Source organism: Mytilus californianus, unplaced genomic scaffold, assembly GCF_021869535.1.
Source record: "Mytilus californianus isolate M0D057914Y unplaced genomic scaffold, xbMytCali1.0.p SCAF_7, whole genome shotgun sequence".
NCBI lineage: Eukaryota > Metazoa > Mollusca > Bivalvia > Mytilida > Mytilidae > Mytilus > Mytilus californianus.
Window position 1 is genome coordinate 92670447 of NW_026262723.1, and position 27298 is coordinate 92697744.

Genomic DNA, 27298 nt, shown 5'->3' on the forward strand with positions numbered 1-27298 from the left:
TCATAGTTTTGGAAATAACTTTTTTAATTCAAATAAAATGCTAGCTAGCGGCCATATGGAGATAATTATAATCATGAAGATAACACTCTGAAAATTATTTGGACTGAAATTCTTCTTTGATTGTAGATGGCTTAAATGAAATACAAGAAGTCCTGTAAATTAATAAGTATTTTAATGGAAATAAAATATATCATAACAGTGTGATAAAAAAAGGTTAAATTTGATGGAGGTAGTTGGTAAGTTTCTTTTATAAAAATAAGATGTGGTATGATTGCTAATCTGCCCACAAGAGACTATATGCACTAGATGCTAGCAACATTTTTGTCTTGCTTACTTTAAGCAAGGAGGTTATATTAGTTATATTATAAACTCTATGATTTGAGATTGTTTTAGATAATATATTAGGTAAATGTCTGTATCACAATAAATTATACATTAATATTTTATAAAAAAAAATCTAGGCTTTGCCTAGAATACAAGAATACTAAGACCCTAATAAACCTAAAATCTGAATTAAAAATAAAATCTTTTAAAACCCAATAAATGTTCATGTTCATTTTCCATTGATTCAGTCATTGTAACTAATTAATATCAAAGGTATATATCAGTAATGATGAGTATTTAAGTATTACTAGTGATTTACAATAAATTTAAACCATTGCCTCAACTCCAACTCATCTTAGAGTGTTGCATACTCCTATTGGAACTAGAGCTTTAACTTTAGAGCTTTAGAACTAAGAAAATTCCAACAGTTAAAAGGGTTAAGTGTGCAGATTTGGTAGAAAATATACTTTAAACCTTAATTTAAAAATAAATCCAGCTTGCACAAGATGATTAAAATTGGTTCTCTAGATCTGCACTTGCTACTTATGATTGTTCAGTTTTATGAAAATGTCTTGTAAAAAGTAAAATAACAAAAATACCAACTCCAAGGAAAATTCAAAATGAAAAGTCTGTTATCAAATGGCAAAATCAAAAGCTCAAACACATCAAACTGATGGAAAATAACTGTCATATTCCTGACTTGGTACAGGCATTTCCTTATGTAGAAAATGGTGGATTAAACCTGGTTATAAACAACTGAATGAAAATTAGGAGCAAGTTGGAAATGTGACTTTTTTATTCTGAATTCTATAACCTAGAGTTTATATAGTTATACATCTAATGATGAAGATCACATTTCTATTTCTATTTCGGAAAAAAATTTATATAATTTTTTATTCAGTCAGACATTTATCAGAATTTTTTTTTAAACAAGTTGGTTACTACCAATGATCACAAATGTAGTTAAAACAATTTATTTTTGTTAAAATCTAATTTTATTCTACAAACTAAAACTCAGCATGACCAAGGTAATAGTAGAAATTAAATACTGAATTTTAAGATAATACCACATGTAATTATTTAAATTGAATAATTACATTATCACACGTTTCAAAGAAAAACTTTGCAGAAAAAAATCTGAATACAATCAAAATGCATTGAAAGTACCAGGTACTTTACTCTCAATGCAACAAACATCCTTATCAGGTTGTAAGTTTACTTTCTACGGGCAGGCATTCTACCTTATCTACAGTTTCTGCAAGTAGAACTCAAGTGTCGGAATTTCCTTTTGCCAGAAGTTGCAACTCAATCTCACTAGCATTAAAATATGGAACAATGATGAATTTTCAATGCAAATATATATAACACAGTAGCGGATCCAGAAACTTTCATAAGAGGGGGCCCATTGACTGCATAAGAGGCCCCCCCTTAAATCCGCCTCTGTAACAGTAAATTATCCTAGCTAAGGATTCATTCCTAATATGAACAATCTTTTTAAAACATGCAAACTTCTTAAAATTATCAACTTATTCTTTGATTTTTTATCCAAAAGTTAAAAGATGGTTCCTAATGCAATACATGGATAAAATGTTGATAGATGTAAAATAAGGAATATAATTTTGGCAGAACAATGTGAGTATTCTTGCAGTATCAAATATGATGAAATAATTTACAATGCATGCAATATATGAATTCTTTGATTTTATAATTGATCAACACTTATTTTCGATATGTCTGAGACATTGCTGATATAAACTATTGGTATAAATTTCATAAACATCTGGCAAGAACTGTACACGTGAGAATGCTTACAATGCAATTTTTTTTTTATAGAATTTACATTTCTAAGGGAAAAAACTCCTGACAAAATAATTCAGCAGAAATGATTTTTGAACTTGTCTTACAGACTGCTGATATAAACCTTTAAGGACAGACACCTGGTTTTTCATGTTTACCAAAATGTGTTATGTGGGGGACAAAACCATTCACAAACTGAACACAGTGTTATATATACATACTATTGCTTGTTTCTGATGTGCATTGAAAAAAAACAGGAAAGTTAAATTTCGCTAAGGACAAATTTCTGAAAGAACTGAACATTATAATATTCAAAATCTTGGTGATTTCAATAACTTTTATCAAAATATAAAAAAATCTAGGAGTTTTAGCTCATTAATTTTGTAAATATTTTCTATTGAATTGATTATGATTAACTCATTAATTAAGTCCAACAAATTATAAATGAAATGAGTAAGGTTGCTTATATTATGTTATTTGCAATGTTTATACATTGTAAATAATATACAAATGTATGAGGTGGATACTTTCATTGACTAATTCTTACATGACATGAAATAACAGATAATAAATATATAGAAAGCAGCACATATGGTTCTGAGTTACATGATGAAAATTTCATGAAATTGGTTACCAAATGAGTTCATAGTTTTTTTTTGGAAAATTTACAACTTTTTATAGAATAAAAGGGAAAATATTGAAAGGGAATGATTTTTGTCCACGTGCTGTAGAGCCATTAAAGTGATATATAAATAAATTGTATTCTATAGGATGTGAACTATGAAGATATTAAACGAAAAAAATTAAATAAAAGTATCAAACATGAGCTACTTGTAATGATTACTGTTGAACCCTGTTGTATCATATACAGTCGAACTTCATTATGTCGAAGTTAAAGGAACCGGACAAGAGTATTTGACTTATCCAAGGTTCGACTCATCCGAGGTCGAGTGTGTCGTCATGAATTTGGAATACATGAAATACAGTATGAGATTGTGTAACTAGATACTTTGATATGATACTTTATGATTATGTGTATTCAATCTCCATATATTTTGGTCCTTCATAATAATTAAACACACAAGTACAGATACAAATCTTCACAAATAAAATCAATAGTATACACTAATATATACAAAGATCAGTCACTATAAATTATGAAATCACTCGCGGAACAAAATAAGTTCTGAACAGTCTATGATGAGGTCATCTGCTTTACATTAAATCAATATGAATTTATCATAATTGTCTTAGCTTTAATCTCTTTTGAAAATGATGAGGTTACATAAGAAATACATCCGATTTGAATTTTTTTCATTAGGTCTACATCTTTCGAAAATTCTTACGTACGAACTTCGTGACATCGGGGTTAATTTACATTAATTTTACATCGACGGGACTATAAAATTTACTCGACTTAACTGAGTATACGAATCAACCGAGTTCGACTCATCAGAGGTTATTATGCATTGATCAAACGGAAATTTAACCGGGACCAAGAAATTACTTCGACTCATCCGAGTTTTTGACACAACCAAGTTCGACACAACGAGGTTCGACTGTAATGTGTGGTAGTGGAAAAGTTTGTAAACTTTTTAAGCAAAAAACAAAAACTTATCAACCAATCAAATATAATATATACATTTTTGTAAGTTAAGCCAAGTTTAAAATTTTGTACTGTTGAATTGCAAAACTCCTTGATGTCTCTCTAAAAAATAAATATATCAAATTTGGTGTATCACAAAATTATTGATATTCTAGGTTGTATAAATGAAATCAATTTCATTGACAATAGATCATTATCATATAAGTAATATTTAATTGTCATGGTTGGCCATTATGAATCTGTACACTAACATCCTAGTATTACGAAACCCTGTATTGACAACGAGTTGTTAAGAGTCATGGTTTGCCAGTATGAAGTATGTACACTAAGATCCTAGTATAACGAAACCCTGTATTGATAACGAGGTGTTAAGTCAGTCATGGTTCTCAAGTATGAAGTCTGTACACTAACATCGCAGTATTACAAAACCCTGTATTGATAACAAAGTGTTAAGAGTCATGGTTCGCCAGTATGAAGTCTGTACACTAACATCCTAGTATTACGAAACCCTGTATTGATAACGAGGTGTTAAGAGTCATGGTTCGCCAGTATGAAGTCTGTACACTAACATCCTAGTATTACGAAACCCTGTATTGATATCAAGGTGTTAAGAGTCATGGTTGGCCAGTATGAAGTCTGTACACTAACATCCTAGTATTACGAAACCCTGTATTGATAATGAGGTGTTAAGAGTCATGGTTCACCAGTATGAAGTCTGTATAATAAAATCCTAGTATTACGAAATCCTGTATTGATAACAAGGTGTTTAGAGTCATGGTTCGCCAGTATGAAATCTGTACACTAACATCCTAGTTTTACGAAACCCTGTATTGATAATGAGGTGTTAAGAGTCATGGTTCGCCAGTATGAAGTCTGTACACTAACATCCTAGTATTACGAAACCCTGTATTAATAATAAGGTGTTTAGAATCAGCTGTAAACTTCATCTGTTGGACATCAGAGGGAATCTTCAGACTGGCTACGTCTGTTCCTGTAGTGATGTCCCAAAGTTTTAGTCTGTTGTTTAGGCAGCTGGACACAACCCATCTACTATCTGGGGAAATTGTGATATGAACCACCTGAATAATAAACATCCAAATTAATTATTTAAAAAAAAAATTTGTATGGGGTTCAGTGGAACCCTGTGTCTTGCCTGTGATTGCTACTGTTAGTGTAAAAGTGTAATGTTGACCTAAAAAGTGAGTCTATTTATCAGTAAAATACAGAATTTAAAAAAAAAAAATCTAACTTTTTCTTAAGATCTTGAAGATTAGCTTCTGTCCAAGTTTTATAACAATCCATTAAACCTATCTTGTCAAAAAAGTTGAATCCCAGACTGTCTGTAAATGTTAACTGTAAAAATCTAAGTCCATCTATCAGAAAAATACTGAAAATGAAAAAAATACATTTTCAAAAGTTTGCTTCAGACATTATCTCTTATATATATATGTATATAATCATAAAAAATTCGTAAGGGTTCCGCGGAACCCAGTGTCTCGCCTACTTTTGCTGTTAATCGCAGGCTCAACAAAAATGAGGAAAAAAAATAATAACAATATTACTTTCGATACAATCTTTTAATTGTAAGAAGCTTCTGTCCCAATTTGGTAAAAATCCAGGATAGTTTATGAATCTAATAAATGTTTTAAATCTTTAACTGCAGACTGTATGTAATGTTAACTGGAAGAAAAACTAAGTCCATTTATAAGTAAAATACTGATAAACAGGTACAAAATTTTTAAAAATTTCCTTCAAGATACTAGCTTTTGATCATAAACAAGCTTCTAACCAAGTTTGGTACAAATCCAGGATAGTTTAAGAAAGTTATTAAAATTTTAAAAACTTTAACCACAGAGTGAATGTAATGTTAACTGGCAGAAAAACTAAGTCCATTTATAAGTTAAATACAGAAAAAATGGAATTTTGTTTTTTACAAATTTACTTCTGGATACTATCTTATGATCATAAACAAGCTTCTATCCAAGTTTGGTAGAAATCCAGGATAGTTTAAGAAAGTTATTAAAATTTAAAAAACTTTAACCACAGAGTGAATGTCATGTTAACTGGCAGAAAAACTAAGTCCATTTATAAGTAAAATACGGAAAAACAGGATTTTTTTTTTTACAAAATTTAATTCTGGATACTATCTTATGATCATAAACAAGCTTCTGTCCAAGTTTGGTAGAAATCCAGGATAGTTTAAGAAAGTTATTAAAATTTTAAAAACTTTAACCACAGAGTGAATGTAATGTTTCCTGGCAGAAAAACTAAGTCCATTTATAAGTAAAATACGGAAAAACTGGATTTTTTTTTTTACAAAATTTAATTCTGGATACTATCTTATGATCATAAACGAGCTTCTGTCCAAGTTTGGTAGAAATCCAGGATAGTTTAAGAAAGTTATTAAAATTTCAAAAACTTTAACCACAGAGTGAATATTTGTGGACGCCGCCGCCGACGACGACGGCTCTGACGGAATGTAGGATCGCTATGTCTCGCTTTTTCGACAAAAGTCGAAGGCTCGACAAAAAGCTTCTGCAAAAGTTTCATAAAATTCTATGAAGGTTTGATAAATTGATGTGTAATAAACTTTAACCCCAGACTGTATCTACTTGTTAAATGTAAAATAAACTAAGTCTATTAATTAGTAAAAATACAGGAAAATGAAAATAAATATTTTCAAAATTTTGCTCTGGAAACTGTCTTTTGGTCAGAACTAAGCTTCTGTCCAAATTTCCTAAAATTCCATGAAGATTTGACAAAGTTATTGATGTCCGCCATCTACGCCAACCATGGAATCTAGGATCGCTATGTCTCACTTTCGCGACATAAATGTCCCAGGCTTGACAATAATGACACAAAAAGATATTAGTTTTGTTTATTATAGAACAAGAATATGTGTCCATAAGACACCATGCCCACTCACACTATCACACTTACATGTTCTTTGAACCATTAAATTTGGATCAAAACCATAATTTGGTTATAATTAAAAAGTTCACAACATAATGAACATTTATTCAAGTTTTATATAAATATGACCACAAATTCAATGTAAACTACCTTAACCAAAGAATGTAGTTTTTCCCCACTACAGTATCTCATTTCCATGTTCAGCAAGTTGTGAAATCATTGTCATAACGATAATTTGACTAAAAAGTACAACTTGATACAGGATGGATGGATGAATGGATAGACCAACAGACACACAAACCAGAAATCATAATGTATTCTACAAATGAAAGCACAATCAATTGCTTCAGAAGTCATATACAACAACTAACTCTATCTCACATTCTAGGTTTTTTTTTTGAATAGAGAATTGAACAAGTTGTGAGCCTGAATTGCTCACCTGGTAAAAATATGCTGTTTTGATATTTATTTTTACCTTTACTGCGATCAGTTAAGTTTTCTTATTTAGTGATTTTTTTTTTTAGTATTCATGATCAATTTTAATGTTTAAAATTTTCGAGATAATTAGCAAAATTTTTACAATTAATAAAAAAAAAATGTCATTTAAGGGCAATCAATTTTATTAGGAATCAGACAATTTTGACCATTTTGAATTTTTTTTATCTTATTTTGCTTTTTAAACTTTCTCTCTATCTACTATACTTTTTGACAACAATGCAAAAATAGGTAAAAAAAAAAGCGGAAAAAAGATTTCAGTTTTAGCTTTGTTGACTGTTTTGTAGAATTTATAGTGCTGAACATCTTTGGTTATTTACAATTTCTCTCTATTATGCTTTCTGCCAAAAAAATTCCTAAAATGAGTAAAACCATCATTGTAGGGCAATAACTCCTATAAGAGGGCAATTAACGATTTCAACCATGATGACTTATTTGTAGATCCTATTATGTTGAAAAATTTTGCTATTTACAGTTTCTCTCTAATATGGTTTCTTTAAAAATAAACAAAAATCATCTTTCAAGGGCAATAACTCCTATAAGGGGTCAAGTGACCATTTTGGCTATGTTGATTACTTATAGATCTTATTTTGCTGAACATTTATGCTATTTACAGTTTCTCTCTATCTATTATGGCTTCTGCAAAAGTGCTATAACATCATGTTCAAGGGCAATAACTCCTATTATGGTTTAATTGACAATTTTTCCATGTTTGCTTATTTGTAGATCTTATTTTGCTGAACATTTTTGCTTTTACAATTTCTCTCTATAACAGCATTCACAAAGAGCATAAAATAGGTAAAAATATTCTTTCAAGAACAATAACTCCTATATGGGATCAATTGAGGATTTTGTCCACAACGACTTACTACTAGTATTTGTAGATCTATTAAAGCTTTCAAGATGATAACCAAACACTTCAAAATTTGGGGAAAAAAAATCGACATTTCAGGGGTAATAACTCCAAAATGGATTGTCTTATGTTTTTAAAAATCTTTTAGGTCAGGTGATCTAAAATGCACATTAACAAATATATTGTTGACAAAGATACATGTACATCTCACATGATGGCTAGTCTGAAAAATATGTAAACATTTAAAGATTGAAATAAAAGATGTTTTCACACAAAAATAACAACCAGTAATTAAAAAGTAAGATTTTTAAAGTAATTCAAGATAAAACAGTTAACCATACCGAAGCTGAATGCCTTTTCTTAGGTTCATTTCCTCCTGCAGGCAGACCTGTTTTGGTTTCCCATATAATCATGTATCCCTCCTCAGAACCACCTGCAACATAAAGACCATCTTGGCTACATTCCATATTTAATATATAGGGAGGTTCATCCAAATGTTTTGGCTGATACAAAAATCCAAGCTTTTCTTTTCTGATAATTCTATAGTCGCACTTGCCAGTAGGAATATCCCAGAAACAAACAAAGCGACGTGTAGTGATCATCATTACATTGCCTTTATATGGCCGAATAATCTGTCCTAGGTGTGGCATCTTGGTCAATACTCTGTTACATGGCATTAAACCTCCTGTAGCTTGCGGTAGATCAACAGCATAAAACCTATGTTTATGAGATTCAGGCATAAACCCAGCGCTGCGCCAACTTTGTTTTTGCCATGCTGCTAGAATTTCTGCATATTCTTTCTCTGTAATTTTCACCCTTAACACTAAAAAACGTTCAGAATCATTCATCGTGAGATCAATTCTGTCTGTAGTTATATTTTGTTTCAACAGGAATGATTTTTTTATTTTAAGAAGTCCTACATCAATGATTTCTATAAATTGGTTGTTTTCCCCAGATTTCACTAGATACAATGCCCTACAATCTTTTCCTTGGCAAAAATCTAACACATTGTGTGTGACCATTTTTTCTACTCCATTTTTAAAGTCCACTATTTTCAGAGTCTTGGTAATTCTATCCAACACAATACACATTGAGTTTATAGTTGCTGATACTTTGTGACCAGTGATTGCAATGTAAATTTTATTTTGTAGTTCTACATTATCTACGGACCAGATCCTCATATTTCTGTCTTCTGAAGCAGTTATGATGCAGTGTCCTTTAAGGTCAACATCAAAACCAACAATACCTTTCTGTGCCAACAACTCAGATCCCTCTGTACTGACTTCTACAATGGATAACTTGTTGAGATTAGCATTAAGTAATGTTGTCAACTCCCAAACTTTTGCTGTATTCTCCTGGCTCACTGTTACAACTTGATCTTCAAGTACTGCAACTTTGATGATTTCATTACTATCAGCTCTGAAATTTCCAAAATGTTTCCCTGTCTGAGATTTGTACATATTCATCTGCCCTTGGTTGTCACCTATGAAGACTAAATCATTTATCCAACTCACTCCAAAGCTGGTTATAGTATTTATTACATTCAATTTTTGGACAACCTCCCCATTAGAAATGTTGTACACAGCTACAAAGCCTTGTTCCATCCAAATGGCAGCCAGTGCATGGGAATGTGCCACTGATAATTCCAGTATTTTGGAAGAAAGATCCTTATTGATAGCTATTATGGCATCATCTAGGTTTATTACTGTCAAAGTTCCTCCAATTTCTCTATTACTACTTCCAACAAGCAGACTTTCATTAAATCCAACTGCTGCAAGGCCTTTAGTGAAAGTATGTTTAGTGTTGACCATCTTTCCATTGTCTGTACTTCCAATAGCATGAATTTGGACACAACTACTGGTATTCTTTCCCTTCTCTCCTCCACTTATAGTCAAGATAACCTTTAAATTCTCTTCATTTGTAGTTATGATGTTAGAAATTTTATCTGGTTTTTCACCCAAAGTGATCAAGTCAACCTTTTTAAAACTGTTTGTGTCAAGTGTTAGCACATCACCATTGCTAAATAGAACTGTCAGGTGTAGGGAATCAGTACTGAGACAACCCATCATGGGATAACATTTCTTGGTCCCAATATCTTTACTAACTTTAGAAAACATATACTTGTTTGACACCTGATTGTGTAAATGGAAAGTCTGTAAACTATCTTTTCCTAACTGGATTACTCTCTTCTGTGACTTATCTAGTATAGGTAGCATTATGGGTTTGAAATTTTTGTTTTGATCCAATTGGTAAATTTCATTATTGATTGCATCATAAATTGAATAATTTGTTCCTTCTGAATCTTTACCTCTAGAGTTTGTCATCAAAACTGATTCTGTTCCATTGGAAATGATATTATTTATATCATTATAGGTCTTCAATAGAGCCGATGAAGGGTCTTTCCTTGGAGCCAAACATGGAAATACAGGGATTAGTAGTGGAGATTTACTGCTGTACACTGTATCTTTTGCTTGTTGAAGTAATTCCTGAAGATATTTTTGATTCTGATCAATGTATAACCTTGAAAGTAGATTTAAGGCAAAGTTGATTCCATATAAGTTTTCTGATTTTGAGACGAGGAAGTAATTTCTTAAGAATGCCACCTCTTCATCATCATTTTTGTCCAAATATTCTGTCATGTCATCCACCAAGGTTGATAATGGCAGCGCTTGCATTCTCATCGTTAAGAATTTCAAATTACAAAAGCATTCTGACTTGGCAATTGAAGAATCTATCTGATCTCCTGCATGGGTAATGTGATAAGGTACAGCCATTAGTTTTCTTTCATTCCTTACAACAAGTGGTTGTTTTGTGACTTGTCTGTCTGCGTTCTCCACAGTCAAATTTCTTCTGTGAAGAGTTATGTCCCTTTGAATACCATCATTGGCAAGATAATATTCTGCCAAAACCTTGTGTAATTTTTTACCTGCACTTCCAGTTGCATATCTTCCATGAGCTGTCTCAAAGAACTGCCTATGATACCAATTCAGTGTTGTTTTCCCAAATGATCTTCTCTCAACAATATATTCTCTGAGATCATATCTTATCCTTGCTATAAGTACAGGTGGCATTCGTACAATGCCAGGGACTGGCGGATTATGATAGCGGTAGATATCATTCAGTGCTTCATCATCACACGATAACACATCCTCCCATTCAATATCAGAAATTCCATTGTAGGCAACTGTAATGTAACCTAGAGCATGGCTTATCAAAACTTGCCCAAATTTCTTTTCCATGTTGTCAAACAGCTGATTTATGGCTCCTTGAACTGAATCTTGCAAAACTAAAGCATCATCTGGAGTGTAAGAATTCCAATTAACAGCCTCATCTAGGATCAGTTTTAGGTACAAAGGCCCTCTGCACTTTCGAAATGCATTTATGATTTGGTTCGTCTGATTCTGAGTAACAACTCTCTTCTTTTTTGCTAGATATTTTTCAGTCATTTCAAATCCTGTATTATCTGGTAGTCTAGGGAGTTCTATGAAGTTAGTTTCATCTGGAAACATTGACTGTAGTGTGTTCAAAATTTCATGTTCCTGTGGTAATGTTGACAAAATCATCTTAATGTTTGTTGGTAGAACTGTTGGCAGCCATTTTAATATATAGGCATCATCTCTTGCAGACAGCTGATCAAGAGAATCCAGGAGAATGACAATTGGCTTTTTGACTTTGTTTGATACTCGACGTAAGAATCTTGGCATATATTCTAGCATATTCTTCATATTTTTGTACCCTACTGGCTCCATCATTATTTTAGCACAGTCAGCAAGTTGTCCGCAGAGTCCAAAAAGTACATCATATATGTTCAAACTAAAACGAGATGTGCCTAAAAACCTAATAATTCCAATATAAGGCTCCTTCTTGAACCATACTTGTAAATTTTTCATAATTTTGGCAATAACACAAGTTTTTCCACCACCTGAGGGAGCATGCAAAATAAGAGGCCTTCTGGATTTGTCCTTGAGAATATATTCTTTTGCTTCCTGTAAAACATCAACTCTACCACAGAAAGTCTCACATTTTAGTTTACAAAAATGCAGATGATGAAGTACTTCATGATAGCCCATGTAATATTCTGATCTTCTAATTACATTTTTCTGGTCTTCTCTGGCTTTATCAATAAGTTCAGAAACATCCTGGATAAGATCATCACAAAGTTGTTCAATGTATGTAGAATGATCTTTATGTTTATCAGGATCAACTCCTCCTTCATACCAATGGATATTATATTGATGAATTCTTTTTGATTTCTTTAAGGCCGATGGAACTTTTTCTGCAACCATTTTCTCTCTTAGTAACTTGACTTGATCATTAATTATCAACTGAAAAGATATTTTCATTAATGCAGTATGTTAAAAAGGATATTGAGTGCTTCTAGAGATCTAATGGGAGATGCACGTTTGGGCTAATTAAGGTGACATTTGTGTTAAAAATATGTTTAAGTTTGGGCCAATGGCATTTATAACGTAATCTTGTTTTATGTACCTTTCTGTTTGCTAAACATTGTCTGCTCCCTGCTAAACACGATGAGGTGAAAGAGGGATTTTAAGCAAGACAAGTCATAATTGCACTAAGTAACATATTTAAAATAGGTATAAAACAGGTTAAGTTCATTTATATGTTTTGGAGTTTAGTGTGACATCATTTTCATTGAACTAGTACAAATTTTTGTTTAGGGACCAACTGAAGCCCGCTGTGTTGATGACTGATTGGTGGTTTTCTGCTTTTTGGTCGATTGTTGTCTCTTTGACACATTCCCCATTTCCATTCTCAATTTTATAAGATTAAAAAAAATCCTGTTAATTGTTTTCTTAAAGATTTGATGTGGTCCTAAATTTTAAACTTTACACCCTTAAAAAACTGTAATCTTTTGATACTGCATAATCTCAACATCAACTCTACCACAGAAAGTTTACATCACAAACAGTGATTGTTTGAATGTAATTACAGTAGAATTTACCTTGCCATTTTCCATGTTAGTATCAAAATATCTTTTTACAGCTGTGATATCTGTAACAGTATCAATGTCTAACCCCAACAGTATCCTTTGGTAGACACTTGTGTGTATTTCAGGTTTATCAGCAGTCAGAATTCCTTTCTTTACTTCTAATTCAGTAACTGAAACAACAAAGGTGATATGAAGAAAAAACAATCTTTCCTGGTAGATAAATAATAGTAAAAGTTTTAAAAAAAACACATTGCTTCTAGTGCTTAACACAGTTACTATTTGACTAAGGAAAATCATAGAAAATGTTTTGATTTTAGAATGGAATGGGTTATTAACAAGTATTTATATATCCTTGGCTTTCAAATTTTGTGTTTAGAGTGTTCTGCGTGAAGGTAAATCAAGAAAAGTGCTCTTGACACACCAAAATTATAAACTGTTATTATGAAGAGTTTATCTGTGAATCAGTGAAGACTGAAATTTGATTTTGTAAAAACTCTTATTTTCTTTTCCTGCATTTTATGACCAAAAAAAAACAGTTTGTTACATTAATTTTCAATTGTTGGGGTAATTGGAGATGAAACTATTGTGAATTATTTGGATATCTACCTTATACTTTGAACAATCTTGATTGTGACATGAGTAAAAGGCTCTTTATACATAACTTTAATACAAAATATGATTGAAACCTTTAAATACTTGGGTACTAAGAGCACTTGAACAAATCTACAGTAATTCGGTATTTCTTATTAATCAGCTTCACAATGTGGTTAGATTCCATCTATTCATCTACAAATACATCTCCAAAGATTATTGGAAAGAATTACCTGATTTGAAATAATTATGAAGCTTTTCTTCACTGAGTTGTTCTGCATTACACTGCATTGCTGCTTGTCTTAGAATTTTTTGTAGAACCATAAAAGTTTTCTCCCAACCAAGCGTGTCTTTAGCTTTCAGTTCTTCACATCCTACAGAGTGATCACCATAAAATGTAAACTGGGATCTTATTGGCTAAAAAGAAAATATTTCTTCCTTTAAAATAATTCTGTTAGAATAAAACAAGATGTGTTGCTGTATGTCAATGAGGCAGCAACCCACTGACACAAACAAACATAAGACATCTAGAGGTCAATATAGAGATTTCTTCAATATATCTAGATTTTAATTGTCCTGAGTCTAATAAAGATGTGATTAAATTTAGCAGAGACTCAAAAACATAAAGATATGGCTCAAAAACAACAAGATATGGCAAAGACATTAACATACAACAAAAATCAGTACAGGAAAAACACTCAACTGTAAAAATGATAACAAAAACACAAGTAAAACCATAACAATTAAGTGTTGCTCAATCTTAAGTTTTCTGTGTAGTGGTTTGTGGACTGTCATTTGTCTTTTTGTCCCTGTTCTTTTGATCACGGTGTTGTCAGCATTTTTTCTACTTACTGTTTTTGATAGCCCTATTTGTATTTTCTCCCCCTTTTTTTCCTTCTTTTAGTTTATAAAATTGAGAATGGAAATGGGGAATGTGTCAAAGAGACAACAACCCGAGCAAAGAGCAGAAAACAGCCAAAGGCCACCAATGGGTCTTAAACACAGCGAGAAAATTCTGCACCCGGAGGCGGGCTTCAGCTGGCCCCTAAACAAAAATGTGTACTAGTTCAGTGAAAATGGACGTCACACTAAATTCCAAAACATATAAATGAACTAAAATTTTAAAAAACATACAAGACTAACAAAGGCCAGAGGCTTCTGTCTTGGGACAGGCGCAAAAATGTGGCGGGGTTAAACATGTTTTGTGAGATCTCAACTCTCCCCCTATACCTCTATAGCTAGCCAATGTAGAATAAACAAACACACAGCAATACACACAGTAAAACTCAGTTTAAAAGAAGTCCAAGTCCGATGTCAGAATAGGTAACAGAAGAAACTAAGCAAAATGACAATGATACATAAATTAACAAAGGACTACTAGCAGTTACTGACATGCCAGCTCTAGACCTCAATTAAACTGATTGAAAGATTATGTCTTCATCGTATGAAAATCAAGCACAATCCCGTTAGGGGTTTAGTATCGTACCATCAAAAAATATATGAGAACATAACCCGTATCATGCCAACAACTGGTTTTAGAATAAATGTGTTTATTTCTGATGCAAAGGCCCTATGAGTGAATCAATATCAATTCCAAAATATGCCATCTTTAATGACCTGATAACAGTATCGTAACTATATCCCTTCTGAATAAGTCTCTTTACAGGTTTAGTAAGCTTTTGAGGTGAATGACAACATTTTTAATATTACCATAAAAGATTGGATGTGAAATACCTGAACGTATAAGATGTCTGCATGCTGATTTATATTTATGAAAGATTTCCTTGTACCGATGATAAAATTTAGTAAATGTTTTGACTAGTTTGTGATATCGAAACCCTGGTGCAATAATTTTTCAGTAATACAGAGATTTCTTTCGTTAAAATCAAATACGTTGTTACGTACACGAGCGAATCAAACAAGTTGAGATATATAAACACCATAAGATGGTGACAAGGGAACGTCACCATCTAAAAATGGATAATTAACAATAGGAAATGAAAAATCATCTCTTTTATCGTAAATTTTGGTATTAAGCTTCCCGTTAGAGATAGATATCAAGATCCAGGAAAGGGCAGTGTTCATTGCTAGTATTAGCTTTATTTAAAGTCAGTTCAGCATGATAAATCTCTTTAGTGTACATACTGAAGTCATCATTATTGAGTGCCAATATATCATCCAAATATCTAAAAGTGTTATTCAATTTTTGTATCAGATGTTGTTTTAATGGGTCTTTGCTGATTTTAGTCATAAATTGTAACTCATAACAATACAGAAACAGGTCCACAATAAGTGGTGCTCAGTTAGTCCTCATTTGAATTCTGATAACTTGACGTGAATGGAATCTCCATAGCGAACAAAAATGTTTTCTAGTAAAAATTCAAGTGCAGTTATCGTATCATAGCAGGTCCAACTGACATAGTTCTTTTGTTTGTTGTTACTAAAAAATGACCTAAAAAAATATATTTGTTATTCACATTTCCCCACAAAAAAAAATTAATTACAAACGAGTACATAAAATATACTTCATATTCAAACCACCTGTAGAATATATTTTGGTGGTTTAGCATTTTCATCAAGTCGATACCAAATATCCAGTAATGTAGCATCATCTGCTTCTTTCTCTGCAAACTTTTTTATAATGTCAAACTCTCCCTTCTCAATTTCTGTAGGTATTGGTGTAAAACCATATCTGTCACCTGACAATAGCTATAATAAACAGAAGAAAAACAACCAATAAAATATACCTCCTGTGCCTCCAAAGACAATTCTTAGAGAAACATTCATACCATTTTAGTCAGATGGCTAATATTTCCAAAAGGTATATTTTCTATTTTCCATATATTTCAAAATTTTACATTTTTAGAATAATGAAAGAAGGTGTTTCAAATGCTATATTATCATATTCAACAGAGTTAAGAAGGGCAAGGCATGTGATAAGATAAAAAAAAAAAACAAGAGGCTAATGTAAGAGTCTGAATAACTATTATGGCAAACATATGCTATTTTTATATTCATTTTCAAAATTATTGCAATCAGGTATGAATACTTCTTTGTAGATATTTTCTAGCTGATAATTTTTGCTTTTTTCTTTCTAAATCTATTATAAATTTCAAGAAAATATCCAAAAATTAAAAAAATGGGTAAATATCTTCTTTTAAGTGCAATAACTCCTAAAAGGAGTTCATCAACAATTTTCTTTATTTTTTTTATTTGTAGATCTTATCTTGCAGATCATTTTTGCTGTTTACAGCTTCTCTCTAAATATATAATTTTGAAGGTAGTATAGGCAAAAGTAAAAAAAGAGGAAAAAAAATTAAAGGCTATTAACTTCTTTGTAGTTTTTTTCTATAATTGTTTTCCAGATAATTACCAATAATGTAAAAAATGGATAAAAAAAAATTATTATTGAAGGGGAATTACTCGTATAGCAGTGGTTTGATAATTTTGTTGGAAAGGTAATGTAGGTACATCTTGACTTTCTTATCATTCTTCCCACTTGTTCAATATTCTTGTTCGATTAGATTTGGTTGAAACTGGTGAAGTGATATCAGAAGAGAATTTTTTTTAAAATGTTCAAGATGCCAACGATGAATGCCAAGTGATGGCATCCCTTTATAAAATTTAATTATTTAAGTTAGCTCCCCTTATAAAGAAAGTTTTTAAAATTTTGAATCAATAAAAAAATATTCAGTTGTTGTAAAATCACATAATTTTCTCATTAAAATGGAAAGTCTCACAAATGAATTGCATTCCTGCATCAAAATTTGCTTATTTCATTTAAAAATATAGCAAATATAATGCATGTAAAAAAGTTATACCAGTAGTTTATTTCACACAAAACCATAACCCTAAACATGCATAATATGTATTAAAGTAATTGTGTCTTAGTTTGACATAGAATTATACTTCAGACAATAGATTGACAATGTATCTTTATTACAAAATACAGAAAGAAGAAGGCATGATAAGTCTTTCAGTGTGATACGAGAAGTATCTCTTCTTGAGGAAAATAGATAACAGGCCACAACCATAAGAGAAAGGTTGTTATCCTATATACCTCCTCCTTTCAAAGGAAAATTCACACTTTCACTTACAATAAAATTAGGACCAAGAGAAATCTTCTGACAATTTTCTACTTCCAACAAACAAATTTTCTCCACAGAATGGTCAATTTGGCTATCTTCTGTTACACCCCAGCGCATGTCTACAAACTGAAAGTCAAGGTCATATTTGGCACAGTACTCCTTCAACAATGGATTGACATCTCTGACAATGGCATTTCTTTCAGATCTCATATCTAGTCACCGAAAGATAAATAACACTTCATCCTCATGTTACTTTAATTCAGGAAAAATTAATCATCAATATATTACTTATTTATTAATCAAACTTTTTAAGAGGCAAAACTCTGAGTTGCTACAATGGAAAACAGTGAAAATTGAAACTAAACAGCTGTTTTGGAAAATAAAAAATATAACCAAATCATCAGATATCAGTAATACATGTAGCAAATTTTTGTCATCATCCAGAAACCATCAATTTTATCATTCTTATACAATTCACCAGCATTAAACTATAGAAAGGTTATTTTGGGCAACAGTTAAAATCAAACTCGACAAAATCACAAATCAATACAGGAGTTACATACCAGAAAATGTTGAGCTCATGAATATTCTAACTGTAGAATGTGGTAAACTAGGTAAATCATCCAGACATCCTTCTAACAACTTGTCAAACTTAGCTTCAGCTTCCTTTATTTGATCTGTGAGTTTATCTTGAATTAAAGCATCAACAAATATATTTTGTATTTTTTTTTTGTGGAACAAGATTCAAGTGTTTACTCAATGGTATAAAATCATACATACTTTACATCAATTGTATGAATAAAAGGAGAAAACGATTCAATCTACCTTTCAAGTATACACAGTTATTCTAGAATTTTGCATATAAATTGAGAATCTGCCTTTCTCATACATACTTTACATCAATTGTATGAATAAAAGGAGAAAACGATTCAATCTACCTTTCAGGTATACACAGTTATTCTAGAATTTTGCATATAAATTGAGAATCTGGCTTTCTCTGTGTTATAAAAGAAAAAAGAAATTAAATTATTTACATATTTGTTTTAATGACAGCTAAATAATTAAAGCCATTAAAATTATGCTTAAAAACTCCTTTCAGACACAAATTTTGGTCTTTTTTTAGAAACTATGATCTTGATGATATGCGGGACTATATATCCAAGTAAGGTTGCAATTCAATATAAAGTTTTTTCAATACCTTTCATTATGTCATTAGATGGACTGATGAGTTAGAAACTACATATATATATATATATATAATTTAATCTATGTCGAATTAAACATACCTGATCTAGCTTCTTCCTTCTTTTCATTGTTCTGTAAGGATCTATAAATATAGATTTTATAATAAAGAATTTAATTTCAAACCATTTCATAACACATGAAAAAGATACAAATCTAATAAATAATAATGCTATCAAATGTGTAATAATGGTCACGCAGACAAAAAGTAGGAATTAACCAAATTACTAATACTTGCCTCTATAATTATCATAGTGGTTCATAATAACTTGCAAGAACAAGGGCAATACATGTATATAGTAAGTTGAAATAAGAGTATCATGAATTGATGGATTCGCCTCATGAGGTTAAGGATGCGCCTTATGAATTGAGGGATGCGTCTCATGAATTGATGGATGTGCCTCATGAATTGAGGGATATGCTTCATGAATTGATGGATGTGCCTCATGAATTGAGGGATGTGCCTCATAAAATTGAGGGATGGACCTTATGAATTGATGGATGTGCCTCATGAATTGATTGATACACCTCATGAATTGAGGGATGTGCCTGATGAATTGATTGATATACCTCATGAATTGAGGGATGTGCCTCATGAATTGATGGATGTGCCTCATGATTGATGGATACGCCTCAAGAATTGAGGGATGTGCCCCATGAATTGATGCATGGGTACAAATATTAAACCCCCTGCGACATTGTTAGGTGGGGTAAAGTTAATGTAAAAAACCTAGAATACTTAGAGCAGCAGAGGCTAAACCCATTTTTACAAGTAATTCAATGAAGGTAGAAAGTATAGTCCACAAGATACATGTTAAAACATACTTAAAGATTTTTGGCGTTGTTTTTGTCACCTTTTCTGTAGAGTTCATCACTGCTCTCTATAACAGAAATATTAGCATATTAATTCTATAAAACAGAAACATTAGCATATTAATTCTCTATAACAGAAGCATTAGCATATTAATTCACTTAATGACATCAATATTTAAGTTAATAAATCATTAAAATCACTTTATGCACTAAACCTAAAAAAAGATTTACAACTACATACATTATCCAGTTCAAAATGGGGAAGCAACATCATCTATGTTTTAATTCTTCAACTTTTGTCAAAGATTAGACAAACAATAGTTTACACACTTAAATGTCTTTATTATCTGCTGCAATATTTCAATTCATTTCAATTCAATTAACTATGAAAATGAGAAGTGATCAAATGAAACCTGTCAGAAGCATATGTACTTCTTTTAAAAAACAGAAAATACTTTAATCTCATGGATGATTTCTATAAAACAGACTAAAAACAAAAAATTAAACATGACTATTGGTGAATGAAAATATGGTCAATTATATAACCCGGTTATAATCACACCTAAACTCCATCATCATAGCGCGAAATATTAGTATATGTCACATGTAGTTTCCAATTGTAGTAAGAAAACCAGGACAGGTTCAAACAGAAAGATTTTCAAAGCAGAGAAAACTGTGCACCTTATAATCAGCATGACTTTATCAGATGACAATATGAATACTAAAACTCAAGGCTCAAAATCAGGCGTAGGTACTTTAATTGAGTCACGGACCCGCGATACGGGTGTGTTCTAGTAATATTAAATACTGTGACCAAATATGAGATTTAAACTAAATCCTAAAATTTTGACACTTCCTCTGCTGATATTTTTCATCTTCAGCCAAATTCTTCTTTATTAGTGTAGTTATCATGGACGATGGGCCTTAATCAATGACCATACAAACAAACGAAGTACAATGTTTGAAGCAGAAAAATCTCTGTTTAATACAGTCTACAGAAGGCCAATCATATCTTGACCTCGAGAACCAAAAATAATGATAGGGTCTCACTAACACACTGAACATCCAAATGCTAAGCTTGAAGGAAAACAGTTCTGGCAATGGTAGTCTACAGAAAATCAATGCAGCCAAAAATCCTACTCATTGGACCATAAAAATGTTGTCTTCTTCAAATGAAAATGTTTTCCAACCATATTTTGATTTACATAGGTGAGAGTGGGGATAAGTTGCTAAGACATAAACCATTTTCAATTTGTAACATTTGCTGTCACCAGAAAAATACAACCTCACGTGTGTCTTTGTCACAGGTCAAACAAAAATTATCCTTCATAAGGACATTTTCATTTTCAGTTCTAGAAATTTTTTTTTAGTTTCATTTTAAAGAAATCGAGGTATTAGTGATGGATCTGAGAAATTCAGGTATATATACATTTGTATCTTAAAACATAACATTATACCTTTCCATTTAAAACTGCACCAAAAGAGGATTTGTGCTTCAATGCACCTGTAAGAAATAGAAAAAATGTTTAACACATGTTTAATTATAGTAACAAAGTGTTTTATTAATAGTTCTTAATAATTCTTACTTCATTTCAGAAAAAAACATATCTGAATTTCCAATGAAGTTTATCTCAGCAGAAAAATATGAAAGCTTGGAATAGGAACAGTATTCTCTTATATTTTAACAGTTATGGTGTTTTTATTCTTGAGATAAATTCTCTGATATGTGTTCTCCAATTCTTCGTGTTAAACAATTTTTGTTTATTGAAATTGTTATGCAGTCCATCCACATATTTGTCCTTTCCATAAGTTATTTCCTACCTACTAGTGAACTTACAGTAAGGTGAGAGTATTTGCTCCATTTTGAAAGCCTCAAAGTGACACAGAGATGAAGTACAGCAATAAAAGCCCTGTTCCTTTGCTTTTGATTTATTCTATTGCACTAATTGATTTTTAGTCGTGAATTGAGACACTACATCTGACACAAAACAACTGGCTGATTGTTGAATGCATGTCATTATGATTCAAATGACTGTGTTTAAATTTGATAAGAATGTAATGGTTAAAAAATATAAGACACATAATTGAAGTTGTTCAAGCATGAAATATAGGTCATAGTGTTCATGACATATGAAAAGGCTTTGCAACATCAGTGAAATGTAGCAGTAAAGAATCATTAATACCACAGTTGTATGACATTTAGACTGATTAAATTTTAGGGATTGGTTATCAAAGATTTCCAAGAAATTCTTAACTAAAACCACTAAGACTGTAAAAAATAGGTTGATGTGACAAAATTGCAAGACAAATATTGTATTTTAGATTAGTGATAATACACATAACTTAACTAAAGTCATTTAAAGTGTGTAAATGTTGGTCAGTCATTGGTAAGCAAATTGTTGAATGGTAAGATAGATATAACTTAACGAACGTCTTTAAAGGTGTGTAAATGTTGGTCTGTCATTAGTAAGCAAATTGTTGAAGAATAGTAAGATAGATGTGACACCTGTACTGCAGTACAAAAATGATGGTACAACACTATTAATGGCCAAAAATCTCTCAATCACTCAAGCATAAAATGCAAGTTTAGGTGATTCAAGATAAAAATTTAAGGATTTTTTCAGTATAGTTTTTCCTTCATAATTTAGGCTATGCTCCTACAAGCTTTAAACATGTAAGATGAATACTTCACAATGTAAAAGTTACCTGGCATGTTGGCAGGCACTGGAGACTTGTTTATACCAGACATCATGAAAAAAATTTGTTAATTCATTCCCATTATCCAGTTTCAGTAAACCTGCAAAACAATATCAGTATTTAATACAGTTATCTCACTTTTTTCTAAAAAGTTTTAAAATCTTATACCTACGGGATAAAACATTTAGGATGTGAATTTTTTCCAACTTTCAAATTGTTACAAGTGAGCTTCTGGTTGTAAGGGGAAATGACAAAAACCTACAACTAGGACTAATTATATCAAAATTCATAATAAAAAAAAATATGTACAACTTTATCAATATCAAAAATTCGTAAGGGTTCCGCGGAACCCAGTGTCTCGCCTACTTTTTCTGTTAATCGCAGGCTCAACAAAAATGAGGAAGTAAATCAATAAAAATATTCCTCTTGATACTATCTTTTGATTGTAAGAAGCTTCTGTCCAAGTTTGGTAAAAATCCAGGATAGTTTATGAATCTAATAAATGTTTAAAAACTTTAACTGAAGACTGAATGTAATGTTAACTGGAAGAAAACAAAATTTTCTTCTAGATACTAGCATTTGATCATAAACAAGCTTCTGTCCAAGTTTGGTACAAATCCAAAATAGTATAAGAAAGTTATTAAAATTTTAAAAACTTTAACCACAGAGTGAATATACTGTTTCCTGGCAGAAAATCTAAGTCCATTTAAAAGTAAAATACGGAAAAAAAATATTTATTTTTTTACAAAATTTCCTTCTAGATACTAGCTTTTGATCATAAACAAGCTTCTGTCCAAGTTTGGTACAAATCCAAAATAGTATAAGAAAGTTATTAAAATTTTAAAAACTTTATCCACAGAGTGAATGTATTGTTTCCTGGCAGAAAAACTAATTCCATTTATAAGTAAAATACGGAAAAAATGGAATTTTATTTTTACAAAATTTACTTCTGGATACTATCTTATGATCATAAACAAGCTTCTGTCCAAGTTTGGTACAAATCCAGGATAGTTTGAGATAGTTATTAAAATTTTAAAAACTTTAACCACAGAGTGAATGTAATGTTTCCCGGCAGAAAAACTAAGTCCATTTATAAGTAAAATACGGAAAAAATGGAATTTTATTTTTACAAAATTTACTTCTGGATACTATCTTATGATCATAAACAAGCTTCTGTCCAAGTTTGGTAGAAATCAAGGATAGTTTAAGAAAGTTATTAAAATTTCAAAAACTTTAACCACAGAGTGAATATTTGTGGACGCCACCGACGACGACGACGACGACGACGCCGACGCCGACGGAATGTAGGATCGCTATGTCTCGCTTTTTCGACTAAAGTCGAAGGCTCGACAAAAATATAACATGGATTAAATATGTTATTCTGCACTCTTCATAGTGCCTTAACATTTTTGTAGCACCAAAGTACCATGGTGCAATGTTTTCCCCTGGTGCTATCTAAATTGATTTTATAATAGAATGTATTCTAAATGAGGTGCTATAATCATGATAATTCTAAGGAAAAGGTGCTTATTTTAAATCCCATGGTGCTATTAGAAATTAAAATACTAGGGAGAATACTGAAGTATGTCTGTTTTTATACGACCGCAAAAAAATTTTGCGGTCGTATATTGGTATGATGTTGGCGGCGTCTTCGTCGTCAGAAGACACATTGGTTTACGTACAATAACTTTAGTTTAAGTGAATGGATCTCTATGAAATTTTACCATAAGGTACAATACCACAAAAGGAAGGTTGGGATTGATTTGGGGGGTTATGGTACCAACAGTTAAGGAATTAGGGGCCAAAAAGGGGCCCAAAATAAGCATTTTTGTAACTTCCAGACAATAACTTGTGTGTTAGCTGTCTGGATCTCTCTGACATTGTACCACAAGGTTCCATATCACAAAGGGAATGCTGGGATTGATTTTGGGGGTAATTGTCTCAAAATTTTAGGAATTAGGGGCCAAAAAAGGGGCAAAAAACAAGCACTTTTATAGTTTCATGACAATAACTTGTGTGTAAGTGTATGGATCTTTCTGAAATTGTACTACAAGGTTCCATATCACAAAGAGAAAGCTGGAATTGAGTTTGGGGGTAATTGCCCTAAACGTTTAGGAATTTGGGGCCAAAAAGGGGCCAAAAAACAAGCATTTTTACAGTATCCAGACAATAACTTGTGTTCAAGTGTATGGATCTCTCTGAAATTGTACTGCAAGGTACCATACCACAAAGGGAAGGCTGGGATTGATTTTGGGGATAATTGCCTCAAAATTTTAGGAATTAGGGGCCAAAAAAGGGGCAAAAAACAAGACTTTTTCTAGTTTCAGGACAATCACTTGTGTGTAAGTGTATGGATCTTTATGAAATTGTACTACAAGGTTCCATATCACAAAAGGAAAGCTGGGTTTGAGTTTGGGGGTAATTGCCCTAAATGTTTAGGAATTTGGGGCCAAAAAGGGGCAAAAAAACAAGCATTTTTACAGTTTCCAAACAATAACTTGTGTTCAAGTGTATGGATCTCTCTGAAATTGTACTGCAAGATACCATACCACAAAGGGAAGGTTGGGATTAAGTTTGGGGGTGATGAATCATAAGGGGGTTCAAAAAATTGGGGGGGGGGGGGGATTTTTTTTTCCTTTTTTTTTTTTCTTTAAAAATTTTCCATTTTAAGTTGGTTATTTTTGATTTATATATAAAAGCAAATAAGGTTCTTTGATATGCTGAATCTAACCGTGTATTTAGATTCTTAATTTTTGGTCCCGTTTTCAAGTTGGTCTACATTAAGGTCCAAAGGGTCCAAAATTAAACTTAGGTTGATTTTAACAAAAATTGAATTCTTGGGGTTCTTTGATATGCTGAATCTAACCGTGTATGTATTTAGATTTTGGATATTGGACCATAATAGGTAAATTAGAAATTTTGCAGTTCTTAGACCACATTCATTCTGTGTCAGAAACCTATGCTGTGTCAAATATTTAATCACAATCCAAATTCAGAGCTGTATCAAGCTTGAATGTTGTGTCCATACTTGCCCCAACTGTTCAGGGTTCAACCTCTGCGGTCGTATCAAGCTGCGTCCAGCGGAGCATTTTATTCATATTTAATCTACTGTTGTACTGAATTAGTTTCTTGCCCAATCATTTTGTATATATTCAAATATTTTATTTTTAGGAAATCTCTATATGTAATTCTTCTACTAACTAATTTTGGCTACTGTTATTACATTGTGTGATCAGTGCTATCCAATCCAAACATATCTTTCCAACAAGCATGGCTGTCAAATTGACAATGTATGGTCATCTATAAATCTATAAATTTTGAACAAAGCACTGAAGGTTTTTTTTTCTTACTTCTTTTTCCAAAGTTTTTGAAATGCACAGTTCTTTTTTTTTACATTTTGAAATTTCTCTCAAATATTTTAAATAGAATTTTTTTTCCAAATTGCTGTAAAATCAGAAATTATTGGATACTTTAAATTTATTATTGTGATTGTTTATAAACAGAAAAATAAGATGTCTTTTCACCACTTACATTGTAACACCAAAAAAAGAAAATTAACCCCTTAGGAAAATAGAAATCATACAATTAAACTATAAAATAGATTCAAATACGTAAAATTTTATCCTTTTCCCTTATTTTCATATTTTTATGTATATTATTTTGATGTTATTAAAAGTTGAGAATCAAAAATAATTATACCCCATGCAACAAAGTTGCGGATGGTATAATGTTTTTGACTTGTCCGTCTGTCCGTCTGTCTGTCTGTCCGTCCGTCAGTCCTGTTCTTGTCATCGCAACTCCTCTGAAACCACACAAAAGAATTTCATGAAACTTTGTAGATAATAAGGAAATACTATGTAGATGTGCATATCGACAGGAAATTATGATTCAATTTTTTTTTCAAGGAGTTATGCCCCTTTGAACTTATTGGCCTGAATATACTACTGCAACAGTTTTTCATCGCAACTCCTCTGAAACCACACAACAGAATTTCATGAATCTTTGTAGATAATAAGGACAAACTATGTAAATGTGCATATCGACAGGAAATTATGATTCAATTTTTTTTCTAGGAGTTATGCCCCTTTGAACTTATTGGCCTCACTATACTACTGGAACAGTTTGTCATTGCAACTCCTGTGCATATCCACAAGAAAATTTTTATCACTTGACTTTTGTAGAGTTATGAGTCTTTGAACTTAGGAACCTGGTGAGATTTTGTTTGTCCAGTGACAATATGGGGGCGTGGGGTATGTGAGCGTGCTCACAAAGGTTCTTTAATTAAAAATGTTTATGGATTCAGCAATTTTTTTCCAGGATTTACATTGTAAATATTATCTTACTTGTTTTACCTTTCAACTGTAAGAAATAAATTATTCAAATAAGTAAAAACATTTTATTTAATGGGAGACTATCACAATAATTATATTTAAAAAAAAAATGTTGTTAGACTGAAAGTGTAAGACTGTTCTTTTTGATTCTCTGGTTATTATTTCTTATCTATTTGTATATGTATAAATATATAAACATGTCAATCCTCATTCAGAAGTAACTCAACTATCTAGATATAAATGAAAAAATATATTTAAGTGTGTTAGATATTGTTTAATGTGTTCAGTGGTATTCTGCAGTGTGCTGTGGTATTCAGTGGTGAAAAGACATACCAGAAAAAATTGAGGTAATTAATATGACAGGAAAAGATGTATTAGAAATAAATGATTAAAATTAAATAAATGGGAAATTATTTTTGGCAATAATAAAACAACTGTAAAAATACCAATACTGAAGCCCTGGACTTTATATGGTTACATAGGAGGAACTAGGATAGTAGTGATCGCTGGGCACTGCTCAGAGAAGGCCCTGTAAGTACCTATATGCATATTTCAGTAGGACTACTTAGGGTACCACCAATAACATTATTTGTTTAT

The 27298-nt window shown here is 31.6% G+C and overlaps 2 protein-coding genes across 4 annotated transcripts in view; both read right to left on the reverse strand.

Moving 5' to 3' along the window:
- LOC127708661 (ankyrin repeat domain-containing protein 50-like) overlaps positions 1-27298 on the reverse strand; it is a 267995-nt gene that overhangs the window by 23315 nt on the left and 217382 nt on the right. The gene's annotated exons all lie outside the window — the stretch shown is intronic.
- Positions 156-27298, reverse strand: LOC127709562 (uncharacterized). The gene is made up of 12 exons (XM_052215167.1): positions 27241-27298; positions 22380-22470; positions 21131-21177; positions 19686-19741; positions 18905-18945; positions 18182-18307; positions 17628-17830; positions 16072-16239; positions 13764-13947; positions 12952-13109; positions 8330-12313; positions 156-4806 (listed from the first exon to the last, which is right to left on the reverse strand). Exons 2-12 carry the CDS (start codon positions 22423-22425, stop codon positions 4579-4581), a joined length of 5241 nt encoding a protein of 1746 aa, XP_052071127.1. The 5' UTR covers positions 22426-22470; positions 27241-27298; the 3' UTR covers positions 156-4578.

Coding starts and splice junctions, on each gene's coding strand:
- LOC127709562 (XM_052215167.1), bottom strand. CDS start 22,425: ATGATGTCTGGTATAAACAAGTCTCCAGTGCCTGCCAACATGCCAG. Junction 21,178..22,379: donor AGTGCCTGCCAACATGCCAG/GTAACTTTTACA, acceptor TATTTCTTACAG/GTGCATTGAAGCACAAATCC. Junction 4,807..8,329: donor AGAAAAGGCATTCAGCTTCG/GTATGGTTAACT, acceptor TTTATTATTCAG/GTGGTTCATATCACAATTTC.